At 40.4% G+C, this 24478-nt stretch overlaps 1 protein-coding gene across 1 annotated transcript; it reads left to right on the top strand.

Annotated features, from left to right (window-relative positions):
* Window positions 1–7243: 7243 nt before the first annotated feature.
* BRD7 (bromodomain containing 7) lies at window positions 7244–20798 on the top strand. Its single transcript, XM_005488854.4, has 17 exons — window positions 7244–7405; window positions 7748–7956; window positions 8362–8491; window positions 8869–8926; window positions 10040–10184; window positions 11331–11441; window positions 11767–11951; window positions 12744–12867; window positions 13487–13562; window positions 14077–14184; window positions 14803–14935; window positions 15685–15796; window positions 16921–16977; window positions 17758–17869; window positions 18020–18163; window positions 19205–19348; window positions 20287–20798. The coding sequence occupies exons 1-17, from the start codon at window positions 7357–7359 to the stop codon at window positions 20349–20351; spliced, it is 1962 nt and encodes a 653-aa protein (XP_005488911.2). The 5' UTR covers window positions 7244–7356; the 3' UTR covers window positions 20352–20798.
* The last annotated feature ends 3680 nt before the right edge of the window (window positions 20799–24478 follow it).

Raw genomic sequence — 24478 nt, 5'->3', positions numbered from 1 at the left:
TGCATAAACACTTGCTACAACAATATTAATGAGCAATGACATAAGGAATTTTGGTCTAACCAAACAGACTCCATCTGAACAGTTCCATGCTTAAACCCTTAAACTTCTTCCTCATCTCCCTTAAGCAAATTAGGGTTCTTTATTTAGAGGTGGAAAGAAATGATCATATAGCTGTCATTTCATACCTTTTCTCAGCAAACTCTCTCAATAGAAGTGCAGTATAACAGAAACATAATTAGGCCTCAGCAGAGCCATGTTCCTCCTCACAGACTGCATCCACCTCCCCTCTCATTCCACATCAGGCTAGTTATTCACAGAGACTTTGAAAGAACTAAAATTGCTTCAGAGTGTTAGTAAATCAACCCAGCCAGAAAAATCTCTCACAGTTTTCATTTTATTTAATTTTCTCTGCAATTGTCATTTTCTGACCTAAGCCAATCTTTTCTAAAGACTGTGTTCTGCCACATAGGTTTAAAAAAACAAACAAAAAAAAAAAGCTTAAACCAAAAATTATTAGTAATTTCTAAGAGATTTATGGTTTGCACCAGGTACTAAATATCTGGATATAGAAATAATATTCTTTTGCTTACATCCAATCAGTAATCTAAAGGGTCAAGTGACCTTACAGTACATTCTTTTTATGCTGCTCTCCTCCAAGCTTTCACTCAGAGAACAAAATTGCTGAGCATATCACAGGAGCTATAGAAGCATGTTGCAAATTGTAAGTTCCCATCCACACTACATCTTTGGGTGTCAGTACCACTGGGAAGTTGCGGGAGACAGAATGTGTAACATAAGAAGATCAATTATCTGCCACCTGGCTTGTGGGGGGAAAGTTAAAAATATTCCAGCTCTAATTTATGCAAAACCTTGTGGAGTGCATTAGATATTCCAGGAGAATGTGATCCAGGATGTCATTATCCTTAAGAACAAGTGTTATAAGCAGCAGATAACCATCACTGGTGTTGGCTGTCTCCTGAAGCACCAGAGTACAGCCTACACCCATTTAAAGAGTCAGCCCCTCCTTACAGAAAACATGTGAAGGTCTCACTTCTACCACACATTCTGGATTGCCAGGGAAATGTAGCAAAACCTAGGACAAGGTCCCAGGTACATTGGAACCTACTGGGACTGTGCTGGTTCCTTGTTCTTAGCATGAGCAAGTACTACTACTTAACTACTACTGCTACTTCTTTTAGTACCTAAATATGGTACAGTCATCAAGAAGAAAGCTGCATCAAATCTTCAGTTTATTCAGCCCAAGCTGAAGTTGTCATTAATTTTTATTTATTTCTAGGTTGTAGACTAAAAGCCAAAGCAAACTCATGCCAAATACCAGTCAAAACATCTTTATTTTTTCCTTTCTCAATCTGAAAATAAAACTTAACTGTTAGTTTGATGTTTCTGTCAAACAGGAATGGAAACTTCTTCCTTTATCCCTCATTTTTATTTCCCTCAGAAAAGAAAATTCTGATTACTGCTTCAGGACAATAGCTTGATTAGCATTGACATTCCTTAGTGGACCCCGTTTAGCACAGAAATTGTTTACTTCTGCCAGAATTTGCACAGTGGCATCCTACTGATTCTTTTAACTTCATTTTTCTCCCTTCACATGAACACCAGTGCATGCAATGTAAAATTTAGTCTCTGCATACACTGTTCTGCAGACCCAAGCACCTTCCTTAAAGAAGTTTAAACTAAAGGTAACAGACAGAAGGCTGGACCTTTAATTCTTCTTGTTGAATGGAGAAATATCAATGGGCCCCACCAACCTGCCCTGGCACACATCACCCTCCCTTTGGGGGTCCCTGCACAAGTGTCCACGTGTTTCACCCGCCTGTGCACAGGGCTCTTGGTGGCCATTCCCTCTTTCTGGTCCCAGCCTGGGCAGCTCCAGCCACCCCCAAAGCCCTGCAGTGCCTCCTCCCAGCTCCTCATCAGTGCACAAAGTACAAACCCCTGGGGAGGAGCTGCTGCCCCTGTTGGCAATGAGAATGAGGGACACCAGACGCCAGCAGGTGAAAACCAAAGCTGTTACACAGTGGGGGACACTGCAGATCCCATGTGGCCCTCTCCAGTTTTAAATTATACATTTCCCACAGAGAACTGGATCAGGATTTCTGAACCAACTAAGAGACCATTAAGAGCTTGAATGCAAATGCCTTCAGAAAGAGCTGAGCTAAACCCAGAATTTATCCTACAAAATCTGCTTGACTACTTGCATGAAATTAAAGGTCTTTAGAAAGTTACCATTCATGTAATGTCTTGTACTGTGCTTAATCAGATAATGAGCAAACAAAAATTCTCTATTATGCAAATTTCCTTCTCTTGAACACGACAAGTTGCTTTTCCTTTGCATATTACACCACCAAGTGGCATAATGCTCTTATTTTTTGTTCAATGTGTTTCCTCCAGAGACACCACTACACAAAACAAAACTTAATTTAATAAGATTAATTGCTACCTAAACAAAAAAATATTAACTGGAGTATCATCTAAGACATTCAGCTAGACACTTGCTTTAAACTTTCTCCTGTTATAGCTTATGAGTGCAAATTTAATACAAGTACAAATTTCATCATTATTTTTCCTCTTACAGAACTTAAACTTATTAGGAAAAGGTTTCTCTCCACATTATTTGGGTAATATATATATCTAATGGAGATTGTGATGTGCCTGCTATGAGCACAGGCATTTTCAGATGTTTTATTCAATTTAAAACATGACAAAAGTAATTAAAATACATAGGGAAAACAAATGTTTAGGACTTTAACTAAAGTCTGGCCAAGTATGTGAATCAAGGAAGTTCAGAACTGGCTTTAATATCTTAATTGAACAAGCAAATCTTGCATGTATTTGAAACAAGCAGGACTACACACATGAGTGAGGGCAATGGGATCAGGCTGAGAATCATGAGTAAATATAATTTGGTTACATCTCAGAGGATCTATCAGTTCAACCTAGAGGTCAAACTTTCCATCCTCAATTCCAATGCCCAGCCCTATGCTGCTACCAGATGGTGTGGTTTTATCTGGACATCCACTCCATATTTTGACCAAAAAAAATACATATACATATAACCTAGTGCCCTCTGCCAGCAACATCTCTCCTCCCCAAGGAAATTATCTGCTGCAATTGCTAAAATAGGCTTCAGTTCCAACTTTGCTGTTCAGGTTTCTCCTTTCTTTTGCTCCATATCCTCCAGTTGACTAGGGAAAAGCAGGGATGATGGATAAATCCCATTCGTCCATCATTCCTCTCTCATGAGGATCCAGCTGAATCCTGTTTAATTTTCCCTACCTGTGCAGCAATAGCAGCCAAGAACCAAGGCCATAAATGTTTAAATTTCATGCAATTTCATGCATGTCTAGCAAAAATTTTGCTATTTTAATTCAGAGGTGTGTAACAAGGTATTTCTTCAGGTGCACAAATTCACTTCAAAAGAGAGACATTAAAAGAGGTGCAGCAGGATTTAGGTAAGGTCACAGGAAAGATATTTACAAAACACAGATTTGTACAAATATACACACACAGAGATCTTACAGCATGATCCATGTGAGTGCTTTATGGACAATAAGATAATCATCCCTATGACTGATTTACAACCTTATTGTAAAGTTTATTACAGTCATAAGGATCTTGGGGTAGAAACAGATAATTGCCTATTTTCATGAGTAAATGAATTAGACACTTCAGTGCTAAACTGAAAAAAGAGCAAATGCATCATAATGATGAGACTGTCTATTCAAATTAAGGGAAAAAATTCCATCTGTCACAGTGGATTTTATCAGGACATGGAAAATGACAATGTGCCTTTAATACTCACAGAATCAAGAAAATATTTCTATTGATCACATTTTCAGCTAATGAGTAACTGATTTAAAAGCCTTATTAATAACTCAACAATCAATAAAATATTGACTGCATTCTTTAGTTCAGCCACATGGGTTCAGGTATTTTTAGAAAGGTGTGTTGGGGCGAAATATTGGTTTAAAATGAATATCTGTTACAAAAACTTTATTACAATGTTTCCATATGTCACAGACTACAAACCAAACCCACTTATGAAAACCTCCCAGTGACTTTAGCATCCCAGGTTGCCATGTGCTTGTGCATCCACAGAAACCTGCTCCCAAAGACTTTGGCACCCTCTCCTCCTGTGCCTTGAAGCAGCCTCTGACCCTTTCTGCTGTTACCAGGATCTACCTCTTCCTCCTGAAGCAGAAACCAAAACAAACAAACAAAAAAATCCACATTACCAATTTAAATAATTATGTCATTTGATGTCTAGCTAAATGACATACATTAATATGATCTTATGCTTTCCACAGATCTCAATAAAAGTTCTTTACAAGATGGAAAAGGTAAATGTGCAAACACGTGGACATCTTGTAAGTGTTGAAGGCTTGACTGGATAGAGCTCTGAGTAACCTGGTCTACTGAAAGGTGTCCATGGGAGAGGGATTGGAACTAGGGACTCTTTGAGATCTTTTCCAACCCAAACCATTCATGAGTCAATGATCTATTTTTGAACATTTTTTCTGTTAGTGGCTTACAGTGATAACAACACACATCATTGTCTCTCACTCTTCAGTTAAAATCTGTGCTTTAGAAACTTGACACAGATTAAGAAAATACGCAATGAGTTGAAATTATTAATTCTGCCCATTCAACCAACAAGAATGAAACCTCACCTTTCTATTATCAGTGATAACCCTTCATAGACTTACCAATGGCGTTTCAGCCACTATGCCCAGTTAGGGTATGAGGGGTTTGGGGCAGGAATGCTGATCTTCTAATGGGAAAGCACAGCTAGAGACAAGGGTGCTAAAGCCAGTGTGTATTGTGGGTGTGTGTGAGGACTAACTGTTCAGAAATATCCTTCTCTGACCCAGAGGATGCTGTTGAAGGACACACCTAGCAGCTCTCAGTACTGGCCAGGTCTCACATAACTCACTTGTGTGTAATTCCCTGAGATTTTATTAAATTCAAGAGAAGATTAGTCAGGAAATTTCAGAATAACAATTGAACAAATGATCTTACCATATGATATCTAAAAGAAAAAACCTTAGAAACTCTGCCAATCTTCTTGTGGGAACAGAGGATATAGCAACATTCTTTCATTCCATAAAACATGTCCTTTAAATATTTACTAGTCTTGTATTTTCTACATGTGGCCATATCCCAAGCAAAAGCCCTCTACCTCTCACTAAAGTGTGCCTAAGAACATTCACTGCATATGCAATAAGAATTTTAAAGGATCCAGATGTGAATTAGAAAAACAACTGCGCCCATTATAACTGAATTTCAAACTACTGGAGTAAGATCAAGCAGGAAAGCTGTGGTTTACTCCAGAGCACCACCCACACAATTCTCTGAGTAGGATACCAAATGACAGTAATGTAACCAGCAAAATGCAAAACAAAGCTGTCACATCTGATTACACTCCCAGTGACTGAATGGACAGCAGACAAGAGATTTTCTCTATCTTCACAACCTCTCAAAATAAACCTCGTATCTCTGTACAGACATACGTATAATAAATTTCTAATTAACAACTTTTTTTTTTTTTCTTTTTGGCTATAAAACATCATTTATGATTCAACAAACTTGAGGAATACTTACAGGACTATTGTGTGGGAATAAATTAAAGCTTCTCTTTTGAAATAGAAACAGTTTGTTTTTGCACTCCAGACTTCAGAGAAGTGAAATTTCAAGATGCACTATTGAAGAGGTCTTGGCAGAAAACAATACCTACACAGTGCTGTTGAAACAGCAATGACTGCAGCTTAAGCAATAGCAACAATACACTATTAACTTTGAAAGACTATACTACTAGCGTTGCATTCAATTTTGAAAAACAGTTGCTTGTTTTGGAAGCACTCCCATGCAAGGCAAATGGGCAACTTTCAGCATTTCTAGGAGATCAGAATTTCTTATTTTTGACCTGTAATGGACAATATACATACTTTCCTCAGAGTTTTAACCTGATTGAAAAGCATTTGGTTTCAAAACAAGTGAGCAGGTTTAGGCACTCAGGCAGCAAGGCAGAGCCTGTCCCAGCCTGTGCAGGACAGGCACAGCCGTCTCTGCTGTTTGCCAGGGCACAGGAGAGACCTGTCCCTTGGATGGGTACAGCCTCGACACACCTCTGCCAGCCCTTCCTCGGGTGGATGCATCCTCTGCTCCCCTCACTGGTACAAATTTAGGCACGGGTTCTCAAACTCCAGGAGCAGCGAGCCTTTGTTCCAGATTAAGGGTGTGGTGAGCCAGAGCCCGGCCGGCAGCAGCAGCCAGGTGGTGGCCACATCGCAGCCAAGAAGCCGGCAAAACTCGCAGGCATCCAGCCGGGAGCAGAGTAAACTCTGCTGTCAGGACAGACTGCCACAGCACCCCGCCCGCTGCTGTCACCTTCGGCCCCTGGCACACACAGTCACGGCACGGGACATTCTGCCGCACCGGGTTCTGACAACCAGCAGGACTCAGGCCGAGTACTCGGGCGGCGGAGTCACCGTCCCTGGGGGTGTTCAGGGACAGACCGGACGTGGCCCTCAGTGCCAGGGTGTGGTTGGCATGGTGCTGACCGGTCACAGGAGTGACTGGAGGGCCGCAGAGGTCCCTTCCAGCCTCAGTGATTCTGTGGCTCCGTGAATCCTGCCCAAGTCTCTGAAGAGCTGCACTGGCCCTGGTTCCCAAGGGTGGGATCAGAGGGACGCGGGCACGGCGAGTCTCAGGCCGGGAGCAAGGGGCACTGCCGGGAGAGCAGAGAGGAGCTGCTGGCGGCTGCGTGAAGGAAGAGGGCGGGGGAGGCTGCGGGCAGGGGCAGGACAGGCGAAATCAGATAGATATTAAGGGGGGGGGGGGGAAAAATCCCTGTTCGGGTGATCTGGCCTTGAAACAGGGTGCCCAGGGAGGTGGTGGAGTCACCATTCCTAGAGTGTTTTAGAGGTGCGTGCATGTGGCTCAGGTGATGTGCTTTAGGGATAGTGCCGGCTTGACGGCGGGACTTGACGATTTGAAAGGGCTCTTCCAGCCTTGAGCATCCTCCGATTCGGTAGGATGCCGTGAGGGTTCTGGAAAGGAGACGCTGCCCGGGGAGCGGAGGGGGCTGCTCACAAGGGGAAATGCCCGGAGCTCGGCCCGTACAGGCGCGGGGCGATCGCGGTTCGGGGATGGCGGATCCCGACCCGCCGCTGCCCGACCCCGCCACCGCTCACCCGCCCACGGCTGTCCTGCGCCAGACCTCCGGCGCGCCAGGGGGCGCTGCGGCCGCCACCGCCCTCTGCGGGCCGCGCGGGGCCGGGCCGGGCTCCGCCTCAACAGCGCGGCCTCTCCCGGGCGGGCCGGGCCGGGGCCATGGGGAAGAAGCACAAGAAGCACAAGTCGGACAAACATCCCTACGAGGGTGGGTCCCTCCGGGGGTGGGCGGGCAGAGGCCGCCGGGCAGCGCGGCCCGAAGCGGACGCGGGCCCCGGAGCCCCCAGCGGCGCCCGCCCCGCCCCGCCGGGCCCAGCGCCGGGGCTGTTTGAGCGCTCCGGGCTGAGGCTGCGGGAGCGGGGCCCTCGCTCCGCCCGCGGGCCCGGGACGGGAGATGGGCGGCGGGCTCGGCTCTGCGCGGGGGAGAAGCAGCTGCGGGGACTGGAAATGAGGAAATGGTGCATGAGGAAGAGGAGCGATGGCGGGGTTATTGAGGACGGGACTGTGTTTTATCTGGTACTCACACAGCCTGTTTCTCTGCCGGTTTAAGAATACGTAGAAAAGCCACTGAAGCTGGTGCTGAAAGTTGGAGGAAATGAAGTTGCTGAGCTGTCCACTGGAAATGCAGGACTTGATTCCAGCCTCTACGAAGACAAATCTGAACATGAAAAACACAAGGACAGAAAAAGAAAAAAGAGAAAGAAAGGAGAAAAACAAGTTCCTGGTGAAGAAAAGGAGAAGAGGAGGAGAAAAGTTAAGGTATGTGTTCATGCTACTGCATTTTAGCAAAAAAATATGTTTTGACTTTCTCTAGGTTTCACGGCAAAAAGTCAGCAGATATGACTCTAACTCGCATCCTTAAGCTGGAATATATTCAGCCTCGGTGTTTGAGGCGTTCCTGTCTCATTTTTAAAGGATACACACCACATAGCTGTCACATTTTCTAAAAACCTAATTCAGTGATACATTGCATTGTATGGCTGAATTATTTCAGTGTCCAGCAGATGGAGACAGTACATAAAGAATACGGAATTTTTAAGCACTTACGAACTATTCTTATCTTTTAAACTTTGTGAATATGTTTTCAAAAATCTATAGAGCATTATGTACATAAATAATGCAGGGCTTGCAAGTGCTCTTACATTTCCATAACAATCTTTCCAGGAGGATAAAAAGAAACGAGATCGAGACCATGGAGACAGTGAGGGAGAGCAGGAGCTGAAATGTCAGACCCCGGTCAGAATGGAATTGTCACCAGAGAAACCACTGACGAGCTCTTTATCCAAGCCGGAGGGTAGGGGGAAACAAGAAATTTCTTTTGCTAATTAATGTTTTTTGTAATTGACTCATGTTTTATTGTTCTTTGTTTACTTTGTAGTAAGTGACTTGGCATTTTGTGCCATGTCAGTGTTTTTCTCCATCTCATACAAAAGTTTGGAATTAGGTTTCTGTACACTTCTTTTGGTATTTCTGTCAGAGTGAACAGAATGTCAAGTAAGGGCAATGGGAAAAGTAGATCCCCCATAGGTATTGTGGGGGTTTGCCATTCTGTTCTTTTCTTTATAATGAGTTCTCAAGGTGCATCAGTTTTGTTTGGTTGATTTCTGACATCTTGGAAGTGCAGTCAGTTCTGCCTCACACTGTTTCTCCTCCTCCTTGTTTTTGGTCTAGAGGTGGAGCAGACACCACTTCAGGAAGCTCTGAATCAACTCATGAGACAGCTGCAGAGGTAATGTCTGTGCTACAGGCTTGCAGAGCTGTGAAGGGAAAATAACATCCAGTAAGGGAAGGGGCACACACAAAGCTGAGTGAAAATATTAGTAAATATATTGCTAAGAGGGCTGTTGTAGGAATTTAAGTGCTAGTTTAAGAAAGTGTGCTTAGAACTTCTCTTCAGCTTAGGCTTCTTGTGAACACCTCCAGTTTCAAGTTCATAGTAGTTTTTAAAAGCTTTCAAAACCAGGAAAGTTTTCCAATAATATGATGCTTTCTTTAGAGGAACCTTTTGAAAGGAAGGCACAAGAGATTATAATTAGCTTGCCAAAGTTTCTTTTACCTTGAGTTCTTCTATTTTAGCATTATTTACTATGAAAAGGAAGTATGCACTTGAAAACTTCAACCATGTTCTCTTACTGTTTTACTAACCACATGTCTTTTGGTTAAAACAATCAAGTCTGCAGTTTTTTCAAATAGTTTCCTATTTAAGATAATATTTCTTGACTTTAAGACTATCTGCATCTTGTGCAACAGTGGTTGAAAGATCTTTCCCTTTAGCTGTCTCACTAGACTTGAAACTTTGTTTGCAAGTTTTCTCTTATCCATAAATTTTCAAGACCTAGATGTGATGTCAGTTTCAAGAAACTTAAACTATCAAAAGATGCCTGTGTTAGTTTTGGCTCCCTTTCTGTGCATACAAAAAGCAGCACTTTTCATTTTGAACCCTGTCTCTTCCCTTCTGATAATTTCTGACTAAGCCATGAAACACAAGAATATTCTTATATTCTGCATATTTCTTTTAATTATTTCTAATATGGTATAAAACACCTTTGTTAAATGTAAAACCTTTAAAAATTTTGGGGTTTTTTTCATTTTCTGGGGTATACAGATAGTTATCAAAATATAGAAAGAACTTCTGAAATATATTTGTAGTACTTTTTTGGTACATGGGTCTGCATATGAGATATTTTCAACCTTAAAAGGGGAAGATTATGCTGACATAACCTGTTTCTCTCTTTATAGTTCTAATTTCTTTTCAGCTTAGTTATTTCCTTTCTATTTAATTCTAAACTCAGGTCTTTGTTATAAGTTGCAACATAAAAAAATGTCTTTCATTTCTTCACAGAAAGGACCCAAGTTCTTTCTTTTCATTTCCTGTGACTGACTTTATTGCCCCTGGCTATTCCATGATCATTAAAAACCCAATGGATTTTAGTACCATGAAAGAGAAGATCAAGAACAATGGGTACCAGTCCATAGAAGAGTTAAAGGTAATGTTTTGAATTTTGTTTTGACTACAGAGGTGTATTATGCTCAATTGACTTGAAGGCAGTATTTTACGGGAATAGAAAGATGCCAAAATGAATCAGTCCTTGTGCCTCAAGGAATGTTTCTTCTTGAATTTTTATGAGCAAGTAAGTTCTGACTGTAAAGGAGAAAGTACGTCTGGTTTGTAAATGTGCATCTCCAAAATATGCAGATGGTTTCAGGTTTTGTGCAGGACTGCATGGTGTCTGTCCGTTTGTCCTTCAGCATGGTTTAGATCTGTTACTTTCCCCAGACTAGTCTGCTTATGGAGATCAATGAGTGAAGGCACTGTGAGCTTGGTCCTGTTGACAGCAGCCACTTGTCCTGGTGCTGAAGTGTGCCTAAGGGATTCAAGGGCCTGGGTTGAAAGCCTGCTTGAATTTCTAAAAGATGTGGGGCCTAGTTTTGTTTTGTTTTTCATCAGAAATACTCTAGTTCTTTACTGGGCTAGATTGTGTGTAATTGTCAATTAGGCAGATGTTAGTTAATAGCACTGGTTTTATTCTCTTGCACATTCTTTAGATCTCCAAAACTTAAGAAGAGCATTCCCTGTTGTAACAGCTGTTTCTGGTTAGTTTTTCATTTTAACTTTGTAAATGGTGAGGATGTGATAAAACATATTCACCTGCAGAGGCTGCAGTGAGCATAGAAGTGCAGTTTCTAGCTCACTTGAATTTCAAACAAGCACACATTTCTTCATTGTAACTAAAACTTTGGGATAGTCTTTGTAATAATTTGACTTTGCACTGCAGCTTTTCTTTGTCTTTGTTATGTTGCTTCACTTTGTTTTAATGGCTGCTGAGTGGCCAGGAGGTGGGTAGTTGTATTTAAGGGGGCTTCCCTAAAACTTGGAAAACTACAAACAGTACTGAACACTTAAGAATCCTTTAAGAATGTTTTTTGGGTTGATAGATTCAAGTCTTAAAATAAAGTTACATACTTATCCCTGTTTACATTTTTAATAGATTTCTTAAATTCATTAATTAAAAGTATTCTTCTAAACTTTTTTCCCTAAAGCTCAAGACACCCCATTTGCAACACAGATATAAGTATCAGTATAGTACACTGTAAAATTAACTTTCATTCCAAAATTATTCATGTTTGAACAGGATAACTTCAAACTGATGTGTAATAATGCAATGATTTACAACAAACCAGACACCATTTACTACAAAGCTGCAAAAAAACTGCTGCACTCAGGGATGAAGATACTTAGCCAGGTAACAAAAAACACCAAACAAAATATTCAAAAGTATACTGCTTCTCTTTTTGATCTCTGTTTATCCCTTTTACAGGGATCTCTTGAAAATTAATGAAACCTTGCATGGTATTTGTCAAATGCTTGTATATTGGAATATAAATAGTACATTGTTTTAGTAGTGCTGCCAGATCAGTCATTACAGAAATAGTTGCATTTAGTATTTCACCTTCTAGATTCTGTTTGTTTGCTTGTGTAAGAAAGAACTCAGATGAAATGAATTTCTATGGGTAGGTTACAAAGAGATTAATTGAAGCAGCAAGTAAAAGGATTTTGATGTTATTCAGGAGAGAATTCAGAGCCTGAAGCAAAGTATAGAATTCATGGCTGACCTGCAGAAGACAAGGAAGCAGAAGGACAAGACAGATCTGCAGCAAACTGGGGAAGAGGAAAATGGTCCTGGGAAAGACAGAGGAGAACCTATGGATGGTGACACCAAAGCATTCAAAACACCCAGCAAAGAGCACAAAAAGTGAAGTATTATCTGACTCACTGAAGGATACACCTTTTAAATGCTACAGAAACAAGATGACTTAGGGTAGAGTGGGTGTGGGTTTCTCTCTGGTACTGCTTAGACATTTTCATCTCAAGGGATCAAAACTTACATAAAGCATCCTCATCTATTAAAACCAAATAAGTTTAGAGTAATTTTTGATACAATCATTTATGAGTGTAGGTAACTATGTACTGTTCATCAACAATTATTTTCTGGTTTAGTGTCCATTTCATGGACACTATGAAGTTTTGGAGACAGCTTGCAAACATGTGCTTTTAAACATTTTGGTGTAAAAAGCTACAGAACCAATTTTGATTACTTTTTCTTTGTTTGTTTACATAGTAGTTGTATTTGAAACATGCAGCTGCCTAGCCACAGAAAGTGTAGTTTCTGAAATTTCTAGAATTTCAGAAATTTCAGCTGTTCATTTCTAGAAATGCCAGATATGAAGATGGTAACTATTTAGGTAAATAAATGCTGGATGCTAAAATTAAGAGCATCCAATAGTCCAAGAGTATCTTAGTTTTGTAGGAGATCTTTACAGAGACTTTTACAGTTATTATCTGTAAAGGTTTACTGATGTAAACCTTTGTCACATGCCTTCCCCAGCTGTATTAAATACAGTCACATTCAATAGCACTCTTTTTTGTTGTTAGTTGTTTTGTCTACAAAACCAGAGTTGGCTAAAACTATTGTCAGAGTATCCTGGTGTGTTATTTAGCCAGCTGGTGTCCAGCTAGTCTCTAAGCTGTGTGGGTGCATCCACAGGAAGGATAAAGACCTGCTTGAAGACAAGTTACGGAGCAACAGCTTGGAAAGGGAGCAGGAGCAGATTGATCGGATTGTGAAGGAGTCCGGAGGGAAGTTAACCAGGCGCCTTGCAAACAGCCAGGTAAGCACTGGGGGATTGGGTAGCTCCTTTCCCTTTTCCATAAATCAGGTTTCCTTGGCCTCTAGCACCAGTTGAAACCTCATACCTGCTTTTACTGCAGCTTACACCATTTTACACCATTGATCATCTATGTAACATCATAGGGTTAAAAAAAAAGTGCAGTTTGGGTGCATGCTGAATTTCATCAGCAGAGCAAGTTGAGCTAAAATTTTCAATAAAGTAATAGAAAAAGATGAATAGTAGAAAGCTCAAGAAACTAAATCTGACCTGCAAAAAATCTTGTAGTTTTGACACAGACACATACCTGACCAAAGGTTATTAATATTACAGGAGAAGAAACTCAGATTGGTAATACTGTGCCTGTTTCATTTTCTACATTTTTTGTCACTTGGGCCTCTGCAGAAACATTAATATTTATCCTAACATCTTAATTCTTTGTGCCTATACCAATAATAAAACTATCTAGGGAAAGTAAAAATTTAAAGCAACACTCAATTTTGAGTGACTGATTTCCTTCCTTATTCCTGCAGATAGGACAGTTTCATTAAATGTTTTCATTAGTTTAAGGACCATAAATTTCAAGTACTATGTAAATTAAAATAGTCTAATCTTATTTCAGTGTGAATTTGAAAGAAGAAAACCAGATGGTACAACAACCCTGGGCCTTCTTAACCCCGTTGACCTCGCTGCAGGAGGTGAGTTGGCATGGTTCAGGGAACAAGTGACTTCCACATACCTGGCATCTTGGCAGGGGCAGATGAGCAAATCCTGGCTAAGAACTGAATGCCTCTTTCCAGCCTGATAAAGATCTGGATTGGAAAAGCTGCAGCTGAGAAATCACATAGATGTGCCTCAGCTGTGGCTGTTAGAAGCAGCTGGTGGATGCCCTCAGTGCTGTTGCTTCTCTGATTTGTGTCAGCTGTTTGTGGAAGCTGCAAAAAGAACACTTTTGCTGCTGGAGAATTTCTTGGGATCCTCTTATTTCTGGTCCATGGACAGAGTGCAGTGTCTGCTAAGCCAGAAGGCCACAGATGTTTTAGAATTAGGAACTGTCTGGGTCCCAGATCATTAGCATGAAGCATTTGGATAGGAAAGCACACTTTGAGAGCCATGTCCTGTTTATTTTGGGTTCTTAGCTATGAGTATTAAATGAGTTGGTCATCTTTGTAAGCCTTCTCTGTTTCTGTATTTTGGTATGTCCTATTGCAGAGCCAGGTTACTGCCCTGTAAAGCTGGGAATGACAGCTGGAAGGCTTCAGTCAGGAGTTAATACATTACAGGGGTTCAAAGAAGATAAAAGAAACAAAGTTACTCCAGGTAAGTGCTGATTTTTAAAAAAAAATACAAATCTTTCTTTTATATAAACAAAGTGTATTGATCTTGTTACTAGCACATAAATTTGGAACTAAGTATTTCTAAAGATAAAGCACATTATTAGATGTCCTTGCCCATGACAGAGGGGTTGGAACTAGGTGATCTTTAAGGTCCCTCCTAACACAAACCATTCTGTGATTCTTTGTATCCATTGCACAATTAAACAGCTCATCACAGAGCCCAGTTTAAGTTACACATACAAAAGGGGCAAGATACTTTTTAACTACACTGAGAAGAGAAACAACCAGATAGGGAAAGGTTTTTGGTGGCTTTAAAAGAGCCAGGGTGAGCCTGAGAACCTTTTCTCAGCATCAGACTCTTCATGTTGTGCTAAGGCTCACAGTGGTGTTAATGACATATTTGCAAATACAAATGCATTTGATTTAGATCTTACTAAAAATGGTTACCTTGTGAACAGATGGTGTTCAGTGAAGGCATGTTTTCACCTTAAGAAATACATTCCTTCACAATTTTTTCTTGAGGATTGTTTTACAGCCCTTTCTCATTTCTTTCTGAAGCATACAAAGCAGGATAATAATTAATGCTATTGTTATTCATTAGTGACATACTTGAATTATGGACCCTTCAGTTCCTATGCACCAACATATGATTCAACATTTGCCAACATAAGCAAAGAAGATTCTGACCTGATCTACTCAACATATGGGGAAGACTCTAACCAAGGATCTTCCAGGTAACCCAGCGAGCAGGGTGCACAGTGCAGCTCCCAGGGACAGAGGCACTTGTGTGCAGCTCTGCAGGATGGGCTGGCTTTGCTGTGGAGTGAAGCCCTGCTGTCTTTAGAGCTCACAGGGGTTGGTTTGTGTTAGAAACAAACACTTCAGTAGAAGAGCCTGCCTTGAAGTGAAATTAGCCAAGATGGAAGAATTGTTATGCTGCTGAAACCTAGGAATACACTATCTAAACTTAGATGTATTTATAACTGAAGGACTCATGTTCAAAGCCAGAATATTGAGTTGTAGAAATGTTTGTATAAACTGGTGGGGTTTTTTTCACATTAATTACTGCCTTGAATGAGCTTTATAAAAATAATTCTAATGGTTTCTTATTTTTGATTGCAAAAATGTCAAAGTCCCTTTGTTTTGTGAGAATTGTACAAGGAGCAAGCACAGTGATACAGATTTTTAGGAAAGGCAGGAATACTTTAGTACAGTGTAAATGTGAAGGGCCTGGGCAAGTTTGGTTTTGTGTTGGTGCAGCTGCCTGAGACTCCACTTTACCAAGTTTTCCAGGGTCCCATTCAGACTGGATTCCTCAGCTACAGAAGGCAGGCATGATTAAACTAAAGCAATCCATTTTGATCAGATCCTGTGCTACTTTTTGTGCTTTCTGTGCTGTACATACTGGTTTGACCTTACATAACGTTTTTACATTAAATGTTTGATATGAATGTAGTTACCTTAACTACCTTTATTCTTTCAGTATTCAAGATTTTTTTATGAAATCCCAGGATTATCCTCTCTTAATGGCTGATAGTTTGCTGGATGTTCTAACTAAAGGAGGACATTCTAGAGCTCTCAGAGAACTAGAAATGGTAAGAGTGGATTTTTGTACTATCTGGCCTTTGGTTTTAGCACACAAGCTCTAAAGCAAGAGAAAGATGATGCTAATCCTATTGATGGCCTTCCTTTTAACTGATAGAATTGGAGAGTAAAGACTGGTCTTTGCCTCCAGTGGCAGGATTTTCTGGAAAGGAATTATTGTATTGTTAATGAGTGAATATTAACGTATTGTACATAGAGATATAATTACCCATTCTTTGTCCATTATCCCATTCCCATTATTGCTAACTCTTGTTTCAAGACCAATAAGCAGTTGTTTAAAATTAAGGTGATCATTGACAGGCTTTTTTTACATGTAAATTTTATCACATTCCTAGCTGCCACTGTTAGTCCAGGTGAATTAATATGTAATTTTTCCTTTTACTTGGTACTGTGCTTTTAAACTCAAACATGTACTATGTAAAAATACTGAACAGTGACTTCAAAGGCTTAGGAAATTCCTGTCCTGTCCATGTTATACATAACTGGAATCAAAGGAGATCATTTGATAACCTTAATTGACAATCCAAGAATTATTTGAGAACCTCCTCAGAACAGTTCCTGTTAACTGGAAGTCTTGCTTTGAGGTTCAAATCAAAATCATATTGAAATAAACAGATTGTAGCCTTTTACTAATGGGTCAAATACTAAGTTAATACTAGAAAAAGTTCATGGACCTTTTTGCCTCAGCTCACACCTTTCCTTTAGCATTACATGTTATCTCTTTTCTTATACCCAGTAGTGGCACTGACTGTCAGGGTCTGGCCTCTTCTCTGGCAGTATTAAGAGAAATACAATTGCATAGAGAAACAGAAAACGTTTCAGCCTCTAATAACCACCCTTCCTCTTCTTCCTGCACCCCAGTAAATAGTCTCTGATGTGACATCACTGTGAACTTTGCAAAGAGAAATAAAACCTGAGCTGAAAAAATGTATTTCAGTAAACATTAGTACCCCAAGAAAGACCCTAAAAAAAATAGCTGCATTATAACTTACTTTGCAGTGAAAGCACATTATGACATTGCATACTTACCTAAAATATGGCATCTTGTAAGATTTTACTTTGAATTTAAAAGAGTAATTTTAATGCCTTCTTTTAAAATCCTTTCTTTATTCAGCCATGTGAGGAAGCTGAAGGCCAACAGGAAAGAAGCGATGCAATGAAAGATGTAAAGGTAAAGTTTTTCCTCATTAACTTCTCCAAGCAACCTCTCCAAGCTCACAGTTATAAAATGGCCTAAAACTTTCAGGACTGTACAACAACACTGAGACTTGGACAAGCTGCAAATCTTCTGAAAATTGTGTGCCCCTGTGTAGACATGAGGAGAGTAAGGTTCTCCAAAACATTAAGTCTTTACTATATGTTAAGAGAACTGGAAGAAAATGCCTATGTATTTTTGTTTGTGGTTGTTTGGAGCTATAGCTTTGTTTCTATCTTAATCTGGTTTTGTTTAACATGAGTTTGTAGTGTGAGTGTAAGATGCCACATGATGTGTAGCAGTCTTTGAGTTCTCACTTTGTGCCCCTTATGGGCAATATATTGTAGATCTCAAATCATTCCACCCAAACTTTGCTCAGTTAGAGAAAGCTGTTCTAGGGGTGCTCTCCTGAAGCACCCCTTCATCTGCAGCCAGATCTTTGATAAAATCTCCTTGAGGTGAGCTGAAGGAATTTTTAAACTGTTTTTTAATTGGGATGCTGTCTTAAGTTTGTGCCTATTCCCAGTGGTTTTGGCAGATGCTGTTTTCTATTTGCATATGAAATAGAATGAATAAACAATAACTATGGAACAGTAAGTTACAGAGTGTCTTTTCAGCTTTCCCTCTGTATGTTCACTTACTTTTGTAGATCAGGCTAACTTTACCTTTGTGTTCTGATCTTCCCCAGACAATTTTGTTGTTTCAAGGCTGAGCTGAGTATTATCTAAATTATTACTTGCTGGTGGTTTTTTTCAGATTATGGAAATTGATATTGCTGCCAGGTTGGACGCTGCTAATAGTGACAGACTGACAGCTCTAAAGGCAGTTACAAACTTTGGCATGCCTATAGAAGAGTTTGATTCTGAAGGTGAGTCTTCCTTCCTTCCTGAGGTAGTCAAAGTTCTAATATGTCTGTAACTCCTTCAGTTTCTCAGTCCCTTACAGTATTTTGTACCATAAAGTAAATAGACTTTACTTAGATCTTACTAGTCAGGACTTTCTTTTTCTCTTTAAACAGAGGCTGAAATCTTCCAAAGGAAACTTGATGAAACTACAAAGCTGCTCAGAGAACTCCAGGATGCTCAGAATGAACGACTGAGCACAAAACCACCCCCTAATATGATTTGTCTTCTGGGTCCATCTTACAGAGAAATGCACTTGGGTAAATGCACTTTTTCTGATCATTCTTCCAGAATTGATGAAGTCCCAACTGGTATCAACTCCAAGAAAAAAAAAATCTCAAGGGCTGTAGTGTAGATTATATGCTCTGTTAGGCCTACAGGATTAACTTAAACTTCTTTGGATGTAAAGCCAGATGAAAATCTTGAATAGTAATTGCAAGTATTCCCTCTTTATTCCTAAATGTCCCTAGAAGTGATTGAAACTTCTGTATGCCGTGGGGCAGACAATAGCCAAGTACCAATAACTCCCTGAGTTTTGCAGTGTCTTTGAACAGGTCCGCTTAAGTATAACCAAGTTATTATTGCAAAGCCAGCTTTGGTTCAGGATGGATCTGGTTATCAGTAATTAATACCAGTCATACATTTTTTAGTTATTTGAGCAAACCTGCTTGTCTCACAGATCAGCTACACAGCTTTTGTTAATGGCAGCGCTCTGAGACAGGACTGTGTGCAGAGTGCCTGTTTGGCTTGTGCAAGACTGCTCATGGTCTAAACCAGACCACATGGATGTGATTGGATAATCTCCCCATTACTTAAGAAATATGACCAAGTTCTAAACCAGATCAAATACTATCTTTTTTTATGTTTCACTACTTATGGCTTCCTTCTTGAGGGAAAACCACATTTGTAGCAACAAGAACAGTCTCTCTTTATATCCAAAGCTTTGTGCTGAAGCCCAGATTCCAGCTATTACTAACAGCAGTGCTGTGTGGGTGCCACCAGCCCTCTCCCAGCTGCTGCATGTGTGGCCCAGGTTTCATTAACTTACTCTTTAACTTCTGGTGTTTCCTGATGGCAGCAAGCCTTGGCCAGCAGCTGCTCATTCCTCCTGTTCTTCTCACTTTGTCTCTTGGTTCCCAGGATGTCTTGCATGGCTGCACACAGAACAACACAGCTCTTCTGGTCTAGAAATATTATTTAACATGGTTGCCTTTGTACTAAACAATGGAACTGTTTGCAGGGTGATCCAGCAATTTGGTGTCTATAGATAGCATATAAACACATCCTCTTGTCTTTGCCAGCGGAGAGAGTAACCAATAACCTGAAGGAGCTGGCCCAGCAAGTGACTCCAGGTGACATTGTCAGTACCTACGGCATCCGCAAAGCAATGGGAATCTCGGTCCCTCTGCCTGAGACAGAGGACAGCTGGGTAGATTTGACAGAGGGTGAGTATATGAAAACATCTTGTAGCATCTGTTCAGCTGGAACAAAACCACATCTGCAAATCCTTAGACTGGCTTATGGTAAAACTTTGCAGTAGTGTGGTTCCAATTTTCAGTTCTTCTCTCCTTTTTAAATTCCGTTTTAAATGGAAAGTTGCTGCCTTTGGTCTCAGTCCAAATTGAATCTTTTGTGTATGGAACTTTGGTTCAGCTACATGGTTTCTTTACAATCCATCTTACAGCACTGCCAGATCTTAAATCTCAGTAATACATTTAACTTTAGTTTTTCCATTTTGCTTGAGGTTGCAAGAGAGGAGTTAAAATTCCTCACTTGCTAAAATGAGAACATCGTGATTCCTTCTTCTCCAGGCTTTTGGCTGTGCACCCCTTTTGCTTAGTTTGGCCAGCTGCCATGCTTTGCAACCTGACAGTGTGAGTTCAGCTCACCCTATCCAGCCAAAAGTAGTGGCTGTTTTTGCTGGATTAGGGAGTCTGGTCAGTGGAATCAGTGCCAGACCCTCTCCTTCCCCATTTATAACATGCACAGCAAAAGAGCACCCAGAGTTAGGGCAGGGCAGGAAGAATTTCCTCTCACAAAACATAATTCACTTAGCAACCTTACTCAATCTGTGGTTTATGAAAGTTTTCATTAAATAACATTTTAACTGAAAGAGCAGAATTAATTCAGGAACTCGTTCTTATTTCTAAGGAAACTGCTCAAGAAATTTCAATTTCAAAATTATTGAGCCTTTTCTTTTCCATAACATTACATAGAGGCTTTGTAACAGAACCAGATGAAACTCAGGATTTTCTGGGACTTTTGAAGATCAAACAGCTAACTACATAAAAAGCAAATGAGCTGAGGCATGATCTGCTGTAAATGCATGTCTTCACTTGAGCATTCTGTGGTCAGTGACCTGCTATCTATTGTCAACTTTCAGACTTTGAAGAGCCTAAAAAGACCATCACTGTTCCTGAAAATGAGTGTGGTGCAGTTACAAGCTGAAGATTCTGTTCAGCTTACAATTGTTTGTTTGATTCTGTTTAAGAACCAGGTAAATGTCCTTCAGGTGCATTCACCACGTGTGTTTATTGTGTGTTAAACTACTTTTGTTTATTAAATTTTGGAGCTGATGGCATTTGAAGGGTTTGTATTAGTTACTTCTGCTATGTAAATGCACTAAATTATTCTTTTTGCATTCTCTAATGTTTTTTAGCTCCTCTATCGCATTTAAGTTTTCCTAAATTACCAAGTGTCTGGAAATGTCAAAGCAAATGACAATGTGCCTATGTATGGTGCAGGGACTCAACCAAAAGTTTCTAGAAGCAATGTATAGACTTGTCTCTGAGTCTGGTTAGTGCAAACATCATTAGTGTCTGCAAATCCCCCTTTTTAAAATTACTGTGCAACTCTCATGGACATGAGGAAGAGAAATAAACTTTTTATACAAAATTGGTGCTGTGTGATGAATTAAAAAAAGCTCAGCTTTGTGATACTTTGAATGTGGATTAATCTCCTCTTAGAGAAACCTTGCTGTGTACTTACAATATCCTAAACTGGAGGGCAAGCTCAGGCCCATGACCAGAAGTGAGATTAACACTTACTGTCAGCAAGTACAAATACCCCATGGGTGTGGTACAGTCATCTCTGAGACACTCAGGCAGTTCTTATTATGCAGAGCTATTAGCAGATACTGCCTGGATAATGGTTCTAGGCCTGCTTACCAGAAAGCCTTCTCACATGAAGGGACAGTTCCCTGTTGAGCAAAGGTGCAGAGCAGCAGCCCAGCTCTCAGGCACAAAGCTCCAGCATTGCCTGGGTACAGGTGCAGCCAGTGGCACACCCAAGTAGGCTTTCCCAGTGCTCCCCATTGCTCTCACACCATCACACAGTGCTGCACACATGGCTTCTACCATAGGCATCCTTAATTGGTTTTGAATGTTGCTTTTTTTAATCCCTGATTCCAGTATAACCCTGGAGTCAAGAGGAATGAGCTGTAGGGTTCCAGCCATTGCTGATGTGTGGCAGGGAACTGAACAAAGAGGTAACCTGCATTATTGAGTATTGTGAATTCCACCCTTTCCCCTCAGTCTTCTGGCCAACATCATCCTTGCTTCCTTCCTTCCTCTCTGCAAATGCTGCAGAAAGATTTGTTTTTAAACTTTCACAATTACTAAAACATATTGCAAAGTTGTTAACTATCAGCCCGGGTTTTTCTCCAGTAGTTTCAATTGTCCCAGAAGACTTAACAGTCAGCACTGGAGTTTTTTCAGTTCTAGGTAATAGCAGATGAATTATTACCCCAGGAAATGAATTCTTCTGTTACCATTTAAATCATTTTCATGCTACAAAAGGATGACAAGATTCAGGGCAAATGTGCCAGCCAAGTCCTTACTGGCTCCTTCCCTAGCATCTCATTGCCCATCATTCACCTTTTAGATGGTGCAGGAGGTGGCTGCCGGTGACAGAAGTATTTTTCATCAGCTGTTGAACACGTGGATGTCACTCTAAGCATTTTCTACTGGCAACATTTTTTAGAAAGATAAATACTGAGTTTAGTTTATCACCAAAAACATTTCCATTAAGTGTGCAGCACTATAAAAAAAACATACCTCCTTTTCATGGGTATCTCCATCAAAATAATGGCAAAACCAGACATGTTTCAATAAGCTTTTTATTTCATAGTAAAAACAAAAGTTTGTTCTTTAAACCAGATTCCTAGTTCCAGATGTTATTAGCTCTTCAAATTAGATACAGTGCCATTTTTTCCACTTAAGAAAAAAAAATAATGCTGCAAGGATAATTTTTCCACCAAGATTGTTTCTTCAGTGTTAAGTTTCACAGTTCGATCTCAGGACTGCTGAAAACAATTATTTCAATACAGTTGCTTGTTAAGTTGAACTTTTTCTATGGTTGAATATAGCTCTCATATTATACAGTTCCAATTCTGGTGAGAAATTAGTCATCCTCTTTTTCATTACACACAGTTTCTAAGGTTGTGCACAGCACACCAAGTGAGCATTCTTTTTAAACCTGCAGCCAAACCCAACTCCTTCCCCTTTGGAAGCTGCAGCTCTTCCTGCCACTTCTGCAAATGAGGTTGAGCTGAGGTTTCACCCAAGTAAGTTACCAGCCTTACAGGCAACATCATGTAAACAAAAGCATTTCCAAATGCTGTTACAGACAGCAAATGTTCTTTCATAGATAACTTACATCTACAGTCTACTAGGTCTGAGAACAGGAGCACTTCAGAGCCAGCTCTATTTATAGGCATAATGCACTTTTCAAAATAGATACATGAGAAAAATGGTCACTTGACCTAACATGACGTCAAAGACTGCTGAAAGGAGCCTTTGGCACATGCATGGTCCTGTAAAACAATAAATACCTCTAAAGAAATGCTTGCTAAACACCTGTAACTACAAATACACAACATACAAGAGTAGCAAAAGCTGTTTGAAGGTTTATTCAGCTACAACACTGACTTGCACTAACACAACAGTGAGTATGTCACTTCTTTCTTCAGCAGAGCCCATGCCTGAACTCACAACCTCAAATTCAGGTTTTCTTACATGCTGTTTTCTGTTGGAGACTACTACACACATAGATTTGATCTACAAAACTGACAAAGACTACACATATGATTTTTAATCCACAGCTGGACAATATTTATGTTTGTTCCTGTCTTGAAATATAGTCTCTTCCTCTTCTAAAGAAATGACACAGTAATTAGAAAGCAACAGTGAAGCACAGGACTGCTGAAACACTTGTCCAGGATGGGTTGGTGCTAAACCCAGAAGCATTAGGAAGTGCTGTTTGTAGAGGAGGAAGGCTCAACCAGGCAGGTGTTGTACTCCCCAGTCACTGTGCTGTCCAGCCCTAACCTGGTGTATGGGGAAAGGGGGAGCCCATCCTTGGTAAGGGACATAGCAGGGCACAAGGTGTCAGCCTTACAAACTCACCTCCATCAACAGCAAACAGATTTGGAGATTGCAGTAAGTAAAAAATGCCAATGTAGAAATTAGCAAAGGACACTAATAGCTTAAGAACCTTACAAACTAAACTAATTTACACCATGTCCACAGTGATCTTATGAATGCTCTACTTCTACTTCCAGTACTGGGGCTCTGCTGAAACATTTCATTATGAACACATTTTTTCCATACATCCTTTTGTAACCTTCAAAACCAGTTTATGAAAAAACCTGCACTGCCTTTGAAAGGCGTAGAAACTAGCCAGTGGCTGGTCAAATCATAGAAATAAGAACAGAAAAAAAAAGCAAACCCCACCACAGAGACAGTTCTGTTTATACAGTATGTGCTACTGTTTCTAATACTATTTTAGTAATTCTGTTCTTCAGCTTCCCAGCAATTCAGAACAGGGTTTTTTTTCTTCCCTAAGTGCCCTCAAAAACACAGCATAGGATCAGAATTCCTGCTGGGATCAGCAACACCAGCTGCTGTCAGAGCCTGATCCCTGTGCTCCTCACCATCAGTTGTACTTTTTGAAATTTAAAGTAAAAAAGATTTACCATGACAGAACAAAATGCACATACAGACACTAATTACAGAGAAATAAAAAGGAGAACATGTGATATAATGTAAACACACTGAACTAGGTTAAAGTTATTTCTGATCAGCTCTTGGTCATGAAAACATTTGCATAACACAAGGTACTGCAGTGGAGGAGGCAGGGTGGTGAAGTGACCCCACACTGTGCAATTCAGGTTTTTTCCCAAAAGCTCAGCACAGTTATCATGTGGCACACTTGAGTTTCCTTGCATTCCTCTTCCCATTACTCAGCTGTCTTGTGCTGTGCAGTGTGTTCAGCATTAAAAGCAGGACAGCAGTGCCCTCAGTAGCAGCACACACATCAGGACAAACACAATACTGGAAGCAGGTGTGTGTCAAGCAGGCAATGGAATGTTTTAACACGGGAATTAGTTCTACAGTGCATCCACACCGGCTGTCACCGGAGCTGTTAAGACTCCCAGTGCAGGTAAGGAAAGCAACTACTGAAAATGCTTCATGCCAATTCCAGGTAAATCCTCAAATTACTTCAGGAAAAAGTAGTCTTTTTCAGACTGATGGTCGTGTATCTTCTAGGAACTTCTCAGAATTCTTCTTTATTAA

Source organism: Zonotrichia albicollis, chromosome 13 (genome assembly GCF_047830755.1).
Source record: "Zonotrichia albicollis isolate bZonAlb1 chromosome 13, bZonAlb1.hap1, whole genome shotgun sequence".
Taxonomy (NCBI): domain Eukaryota; kingdom Metazoa; phylum Chordata; class Aves; order Passeriformes; family Passerellidae; genus Zonotrichia; species Zonotrichia albicollis.
Note: the sequence above shows the minus strand (reverse complement) of the source record. Positions and strands in the feature narration are given on the sequence as shown.